General features: G+C 40.6%; 2 protein-coding genes across 2 annotated transcripts; both read right to left on the bottom strand.

The window, feature by feature from the left end:
• Positions 1-544: 544 nt before the first annotated feature.
• On the bottom strand, positions 545-2,649 carry LOC115805051 (platelet-derived growth factor receptor-like protein). The gene is made up of 5 exons (XM_030765535.1): positions 2,333-2,649; positions 2,008-2,159; positions 1,509-1,802; positions 897-1,036; positions 545-763 (listed from the first exon to the last, which is right to left on the bottom strand). The coding sequence occupies exons 1-5, from the start codon at positions 2,647-2,649 to the stop codon at positions 545-547; spliced, it is 1,122 nt and encodes a 373-aa protein (XP_030621395.1).
• A 1,804-nt stretch (positions 2,650-4,453) lies between these two features.
• LOC115805049 (cationic amino acid transporter 2) lies at positions 4,454-7,784 on the bottom strand. The gene is made up of 11 exons (XM_030765534.1): positions 7,415-7,784; positions 7,067-7,222; positions 6,736-6,901; positions 6,508-6,644; positions 6,099-6,321; positions 5,862-5,998; positions 5,524-5,626; positions 5,276-5,406; positions 4,983-5,149; positions 4,681-4,789; positions 4,454-4,584 (listed from the first exon to the last, which is right to left on the bottom strand). Exons 1-11 carry the CDS (start codon positions 7,782-7,784, stop codon positions 4,454-4,456), a joined length of 1,830 nt encoding a protein of 609 aa, XP_030621394.1.
• Positions 7,785-8,144: the final 360 nt, after the last annotated feature.

The raw sequence follows: 8,144 nt of genomic DNA, 5'->3' as shown, positions 1-8,144 counted from the left end.
AGAAGGAAATACTTAAATATTTTATTTAAGCCTTCTTCAAAAGACAATACGTAGAAAGAAGATACACAATAGGGACAGGTCCTATATGGTCCTTTTGTACTTTGCCACTAATGCTAGACTACTGCCCGTATACAGCAGTTATAAGATGCAAGCAAAACGGCATCTGTTTAATACGTATCTGATCTGATGTCTCCTTACACCATCTCAGTTTCTGCTATCACTGCCAATCTTCTTTCTCCACTGTGTGCGCCTCATTTTGACCATATCCTAACACAGTTTCTTTGTGTGTTCATTAAACCAACTAATGTTTACATTCAGACTCTGCTGCAGAGCTCACAAGAAAAACATCAGGTGTTTATAGCATAATTATCTACTTTGTAGTTTGTGCTTTTAAGCTGTCGACCTGTGCAGCTCTATAATGGCTGAGGCTGCGTGGAAACACATCACACACAGTGTAGATTAGGGTGAATATAAACATAGCTGTCGAGAGAAACCTTAGTGTGGTGAGACAAGCTCATCTTCTGATTACAGCTCTGGTGTCTTCTTATGGTTTTTTTGGCTTGGTTATGGTGCGAGCTGGTAGTACTTTGACAGTGGTGGAGACAGAGCGGGAACCCTCCAGGTTTTGGGCGGTGCACGTGTAGGTGCCTTGATCCACCTCCCTAACCTCATCCACCAGCAGCACTGTCTGGGACTGCTGATTGCCACGCCCAGCCACCTGGACTGGTATCACGCTGTCTTGGGTATAAAGAGGTCGTCCAATCTAAAAAAACAAAAAAACAAACCAAAATCACAGTCTTTAAGTATAGACTATTTAGCCCTTTGTTTAGTAGATAAGAAGACATTGTTCATCGTTCTGTTTTTTTTTTTTTTGATGTCTAAAGATGTTGTCTGACCTGCTGTCCAGGGTACTCCCAGGTGAAATCAACAGCCACATCCCGCTCACCCACCACAGTGCATGTAACCTGCAGGTTGCCTCCCAGATGCACTGCATCACTTGAGGCTCGTATCACTGGAGCCGGTGGAGCAGCAGGATCTGCCAGCAAAAAAAAAACCAACAGAAAAAACCCACAGTAAGTGTTCACGTTTGTCTAGTGTTTATACTGCAGGCTTACTAACTGATTGTATAATACAAAAAAAAATAATAATAATAATGCTAACACAAAATTATACTGGGATTGTTTTCTGAGTGCCAGTGGTTTCTATTGGATAACCTAGGTTTTGTAACAACTGATTCCAAATTGTTGTATTACATAACAGCTATTTGTATTGCTTTCACCATGTATTGCCATATGGATGTTACAAGGTGCAATGTACAATGAACAAAATGAGGGTACAAAGACTTCAAAGTCTGCTTGTATGTGCAAACGCGTTGTTATGTTATGAATACACATTTGTAAAAGACACTAAATATAAACTGAAATTAAGATGTCTTTCACAACAACGCAGTGTTCTGTAATCATCGACACTACACATTAAACTCCGTTAAGTGGAACGTAGGCACTCACAGTTAACGTAGATGAGCATATATTTGGTTGAGCTCTGTCGGAGGTTTCCAAGGCTGGCCACACAATATAGCGAACCTGCATGGTACTGTTTGGGCCTGTGGATGGTGAAGCCCCGTTTGACGTCAAAAGAGATCTCTGTACCGTCCACCTTTATTTCCATTGGTGGAAATTCGCGGTGTAGGGTCACCTTCGCTTGAGGGGAGGTCACCTGGCACGGCAGAACAGTTGGCCAGTTGGTTCGCAGCTGGATGACCTCATAGTAATCAGACGAGGGCACAAACAGCTCCTGAGGGTCTTCATGAGAAAAAAGAAAATGTCAGATGACAAAAAGTGTTTTCATTATCTTCCTCCTCAACATTTCTGAAATGTTATCTCAAAGGACAAAAGGGAGTATCTTACGTTTTTTTTTTGTTTGTTTTTTTACTGTATAAACCAACTATCTGTCGTTGGAGTATCTTTAACATCTCACACACATTTCCACATCTGAATGTATTATTACCAGGGAAAAAGATGAAAACTTTGACAGCTTTGTCATATTCCTTCCTGCAGTCTTTGTCCTCACAGTACATTGGATAACAGGTGTATTCTCCTGTGTCTGCTCCTGTTGCGTTAGCTAAAATCAAAGTGCCGTAGCGCTCGTGCTGAACAATCCTATGAAGCATAACAGTAACAAAAATGTTTTGCGATGCTATTATTATTATTATTATTATTATTATTATTATTATTATTATTATTATTATTGTCGTTGTTGTTGTTGTTTTAATCGGCGCATATCAGATTGTGAGCACATGCTGTTATCATGGTGATCTTTCTTTAGTGCATACCTGAGTCTGCCTTCGTCCTCCTCTTCCAGGTAGTAGGGGACACCCCACTGGACAGGGTTGCCCTTACATCTCAATTCCAGAGTGTCTCCCGCTCGAATGGTCAGAGTCTCACCCACCTTCTGAAACTTTCCTTTGTCCACTACTTGAGTCAAGTATGTGTGGGCTGTTTTAGGGGCAGGAGTCTGTGGTGTGACTTTCACCCTGGGCTTAGGTGAAGAAGTCACTGTTTTCTTTCCTGCTGCTTTCCCAGGGTTGGCCTTACCTTTTGCTCTTTTGTCTACACTGCCCCCTGGATCTTGCTTGTCATTCTGACACATTCCTTCATATTGAGAGGATTCATCAGAAAGGTCAAATTTCTTTTACATTTGAACCACATGAGTTTAGTTATTCTATGTTATAAGTTATTCTATGATTTGATGATCATTATTTATAGAAGCAGCATCAGTTCATTTAATTTTTACTGCTTATGACATTTTAATGAACAAAACAAAAGCATAGACCATCCACGGCAAACCAATAAATAACAGCATTTCCTTTTGTCTGTTTCAAATGTTTTTTGGATTATTAGGACAACACAGTCAACTAACTCATTCACTAGGCAAACAAATCTGTTTTTCTTTTACTGTATCGTACAACAAGTAACATTGCTATGTCCAGGCAGCAGGCCATGCGGCCTCCGATGAAGAAAGTCACTTACCAAACTCAGTGATTAACACACACACAAGGAGAGCACCTAACACCACCCTCCACTTCATGACGGCCTAATTCACTGCAACCACGAGCAGAATGCGGCAAATGTGGATTAGTTTGTCAAAGCTAACCACAGTTAAATAAGGAATGCACCCACAAATAAAGCAGAGAGGGTGAGAAACAGAAAGAGAGAGAGAGAGAGAGAGAGGGGGAGAGAAATGGCAAGAGAGAGAAGGACAGAACATGCAAAATGAGAGGTCAGCTGTATACCAGAATCACAAAAATTCCTACACTCAAGAGAGTGGCATTAACACCCCAAATTCCTCCTGTCTAACTCAATAGACCCTTTCTATGACCCATCTACCAATCAGAGCTGGAGGAAGGCTGGACCTTTGGCTGAAATAGCAAAGAATGTTTACTTAGCTGGGAAAGTGTGATCAGAACAGACAGTCTGAAATACAGTCCTGCAACAGGGAAGACCAGTAATGGAAAAATTGCAGCTTTTCTCTCAGTTATTATGTCAAACGGATCTAAGTGCAATACATAGTAAGTAGATGGTAGTAATCTAAGAGATTTCTGCAGGGAAAGGATTTTTTGGGTGTTGCCCGTATGAATGATTGACTTTTTGTGTGGAATGACCTAGTTCATTAAGCCCAACCATGCCGTGAGAATTCGTCGCTAATCTGTGATTAATATGAGACAGGTAAATCCACATGAATGGCACTATTGTATTCCTGTGTCTACAGACTAAAGAGCAGGATTTTAGTCTGATCCTGGTAAGCTTTTTCATCAGTGAAGCATGTTAAAGATCATTCTTTAACTATCACATATTACAGGAGGTACTGTAGCAATATAAGAGATAGTCCAACAAGCCAAGTTTTCTTTTATTTGCAGTTCATCTCATTTACATCAAATACAAATCATATTATATTGGCAATTACAAATGATTTTCAAAATGATTTCAACTATGTAGCTACACCTTCAGGAGCATTGTTAAGAATTCTATTTTTCTTTAAATGTGTGGACATCAGACTAGGTCTCTCACTAGTGCAAATTCATCAGTATTAAATGAACAGTATTAAATGAACTCTGAGAATGCTGACATTATCCCACACTGGTGAATTCTGTGTGCACTAACACTAAAGTCTCTGCTGTCGTCTGCTGACACAACTATATGCAGATTTTACATTCAAAATGAGACTTCAGCCCCCCTAGTTCTGACTTCCCACTTCCATCTCTGACTGGATGGATTTTTTCTTTCTTTCTTTTTTATTTTATTTTTTTTTTATTTTATTTTACAAAAGTATAAAATGCAAACGAAAATGTCCAAACAGCTTGATGAATGTCCATGTTAAGAAAAGGGTTATTCACTAAAACTGTCTCTAAATCACTATAACTGAAATTTGTTTAAGAATTTTTTCTCCCAGAGGTTTATGAGACGTCTCCTTTTGTTTCATCTTTTTCAGCTTTGCTCGCTATGGTCTCAATGCTGACCTGATTGTCAAGCAGTCTCTGTTTCTGGACACTGTTCCGCACTCCGTACCCAAAGTAAATGAGGAACCCTAACAAAGATAAAAATCAGAACGATGTTTTCTGTATCTGTTGCTGCTTGGAGCTATGTTTAGATAATATAGTCTTATCCTGGATAGAATACATACCCACAGCCATCCAGACTGCATAACGAACCCAAGTGTCTGTTCCCAACTGGACCATGAGGTAAATGTTAATGAAGACACTCACCACAGGGAGGAAAGGCAGGAATGGAACCTGTGTTCACATAACCAGAATCCAATCAGATGTTAGCCACTGATATTTGAGAAGCAACACACATCAGCGTTATTTTTAATGTTTAAGCCAAGCACAGCCAAAGAAAAGAATAACGACAGAAAGCACTGCACAGGCCTCCCATGTCGCACTCATGAAAATGATTCCAACACTGGACTGGATTTCCTGTTCTTACCATGAAGGATGCTTTGGTGGGGTTCTGAGGTTGTCTCCAAATGATTAGTGTAGTTAGTACCAGTATAAGAAGAATTGCAGATATACAAACTATGTTCCAAACCTCCTTCATCAGTAATGATCTGATGGCTTTGGTCATGAGCACAGTCAAGATTAAGATGAGGACAACTAGAAAAATATCAGAAAAATCAGATCAGAAGTGCACTTCATTAATACAGATGTAACGTGACATTAAACAAAACATGTCTATCGCCTACGTGAATTCCTTTAATTCTGATTTTTTTTTAAACATACCTGCAAATACTGTGCAAGTTGTGACAGTGTTAGATGTTTCTTTGGTGGGATTTGATGGAGGTTTTAAAAATCCAAACATTGAAGTTGAAGATATGGGCAAATGATTTTCTTCAGATGTAGTCTCTTGGTACCTTGAAATGAAGCAATGAGGGTTAAATGTCTTTCTTTTTTTCTTTTTTTCTTTTTTTTTACACTGACATTATAGATGTTGAAACTGGAATGGTGGGAGCTAGCGACACAATACGAACCGTAGTATGAGAATGCAAACGGCAACAAGAGTGTAGGCGAAGAGAGTGCCAATAGACATCATGTCAACCAATGCTTTCAGGTCAAATAAAAGAGCCATTATTGCTGGAATAAAAGCATAGCACATGATATTCAGAGCTTTTTGATTACATTTCTGATTTCCAACTATCGCCTATTCATGCGAGGAAAACAGAGGATAAGAAAATGTAACCAGTCAGCCTTTTCTCAAGTCAATAAAAAAACCCCAAATAATACACATCCAGTACTCAACTGGATAAACATTTTTTTTTAAAATCGTTAATCGCTGATGTTACGTTTTCTCTCCGTTCTTCCAACAGACCTGCCACGGCACCAGAGGACAACGTAGCCACAACTGGACTCTGTCGAGAACTGACTCTGCACAGAGATTTGAACAGGAGTCCATCTCTGGCCATGGCGAACAGGACGCGGGGCATCGGGAACATGGAGCCCAGGAGACTGTAGAAACACACAAACGAAGTCTCAGTCAAATCTATCTGATAAAGTAATCTCACACAACTTCACAGCAGTGGAAACACATCGCCCAACAATTCTTTACCTGGTGGAGAGCGCACACAAGGAACCCACCGCCACTACATACTTGGCGGCTGCCCAACCGATGTGGGTGAAGGCTACGGGAAGAGGGCTGTTCACGTTGAGCATGTAGTAGGGCATCATCAGGGTCAAAGAGGCGGACACTCCAAAATAGGCCAAAAAGCAGATGAGCAGAGAGGCCACGATGCCTAGAGGAATAGACTTCTGAGGGTCCTTTACTTCTTCACCTGATGATTAAGACAGAGGAGAACAAAGCAATTGATTAGACCAGAGCCAAACCATCTGATAAACAATCAATACCCTAAAACGTGAACCAATTTGGATGACATTGTCAGTGTTGTATGTAATAGGATCTTTCAACTCACCATATGGGATTTATGTATTTGAAAAATTTCAATCAGAAATCGAATTACCTGTTGTTGCAATGCAGTCAAATCCCACAAAAGCATAGAAACAAGTTGCAGCTCCTGCTATGGTTCCTTCAAAACCATAAGGGAAGAATCCACCCACCCCGTATTCATATGTTTCATTAATGAGGTAATGGAGATTCCTGACAAGAGGAAAAATGAGTAAATTTAGAACAAAGTGTTAGCATAACTAAACACCTCAGATAGACAGTTTTTGGAGCAATATAGACGTACTCAGACTTTGATGTTGCGTTCAGTATTGCATCCACAGAGATGAACCAGTTTTCCAGTCTTCCTTTGATGAAGCCAGAGATGATGACAAAGACCAACACCAGTATGTTGATACTGGTAAATATCTTATTGACTGTTGTTGATTCTTTCACACCAAAAGCAAGCAGGCCTATAGAAGAGTAAATCATTCCAAACAACGTTACAGGTCATATACGTTCATCAAAAATATCTGTGCGAAAGTTGTCATAGTTCAGTATTTAGCATTGTCATTCTGTTTCTTCTGCGAGCCATGAGTAAAATGAATGAGTGGTGAATCATGAATCATGATATGCACCTGCAAGAAGCATAATCAGTCCAGCTGCAAAGAAGTCTGGGTAGGCTGCCAGTCCAGGCAATCCCATTGCTGCATGTTTTCCAAAGTAATTTGCCATCGTGTTTCCGATGAGATCGTCGAATGTGCCACTCCAAGCTCTGGCCACACTGGATGTTCCTGCACAGGTAGATATTTTCCTCAATGTGACACAAACCACTTCAAAAATAATGTTCTTATTTCACGTCGCGTTTCTGGTACTTTGTCGGGAGTATAATTTCACTGCATGTTTTCATTTTTGTGAACATTTACAGTGTCATTACCGTGACCTCCTTCCTGTCATTTTATTTATTTATTTTTTTTTGTGCTTGCCTATGACATAAGAGAGCAGCAGATTCCATCCAGTGATGAAAGCCCACACCTCCCCAACTGTCACGTAGCTGTAGAGGTACGCAGAGCCTGTTTTCGGGACCCTGGCTCCAAACTCAGCGTAGCAGAGGCCAGCAAAGATAGAGGCTAGAGCGGCGATGAAAAAGGAGACGATGATACTGGGCCCTGACTGGGTTCTCGCCACTTCCCCCGACAGCACGTAGACGCCCGCTCCCAGCGTGCTGCCCACGCCTAGAGCCACCAGGTCCAGCGTGGTCAGACAACGTCTGAACGTGGACACCTCACCCTCCGGTTCCAGAGGCTTCCTCCGTGATAGGCCTTGCAGGAATGCTCTTATTTTGTGTCCAGACATCCTGAGAGCTGAGAGAGAGAGAGAGAGAGAGAGAGGGAGAGAGGCTGAGACCAGGAAGGTCATTTAAGGACAGTTAATCATTTAGGGATTCTGTTGCATTACACAGTATATAATCTCATGGGTTTTTGGATTAAGATGCATGCATGACTACAGAACTTGAATTCAAAGAGAAGGACTCTCATCAGATGTATCAACATCAAACTCTTACACAATCTTTTGATCGTGGTTCTAAATGAGATGTCATCGTACAGCATTTCATTGTCAAAACAACCAACTTGTAAACAAAATTACTCTCTATTTTAGTCTTCAAATGAAATGAATGACAGAAAATGAAAGTATGTTTGTTCAGTGCTCTAAAAA

Source organism: Chanos chanos, chromosome 2 (assembly GCF_902362185.1).
Source record: "Chanos chanos chromosome 2, fChaCha1.1, whole genome shotgun sequence".
Lineage (NCBI taxonomy): Eukaryota > Metazoa > Chordata > Actinopteri > Gonorynchiformes > Chanidae > Chanos > Chanos chanos.
The sequence above is the reverse complement of the archived record's forward strand: the minus strand, read 5'-3'. Positions and strand labels throughout refer to the sequence as shown.

What these genes read in the sequence shown, in the direction of transcription:
- LOC115805051 (XM_030765535.1), bottom strand. Translation starts at nt 2,649, where the DNA reads ATGTGTCAGAATGACAAGCAAGATCCAGGGGGCAGTGTAGACAAAAGA. An exon ending in AGTTTTCATCTTTTTCCCTG is followed by an intron (nt 1,803 to 2,007) that starts GTAATAATACAT and finishes TTTCTCATGAAG; the next exon opens with ACCCTCAGGAGCTGTTTGTG. An exon ending in TATGCTCATCTACGTTAACT is followed by an intron (nt 1,037 to 1,508) that starts GTGAGTGCCTAC and finishes TTTTGCTGGCAG; the next exon opens with ATCCTGCTGCTCCACCGGCT.
- LOC115805049 (XM_030765534.1), bottom strand. Translation starts at nt 7,784, where the DNA reads ATGTCTGGACACAAAATAAGAGCATTCCTGCAAGGCCTATCACGGAGG. An exon ending in AACGCAACATCAAAGTCTGA is followed by an intron (nt 6,645 to 6,735) that starts GTACGTCTATAT and finishes TCCTCTTGTCAG; the next exon opens with GAATCTCCATTACCTCATTA. An exon ending in TGACTGCATTGCAACAACAG is followed by an intron (nt 6,322 to 6,507) that starts GTAATTCGATTT and finishes CTTAATCATCAG; the next exon opens with GTGAAGAAGTAAAGGACCCT.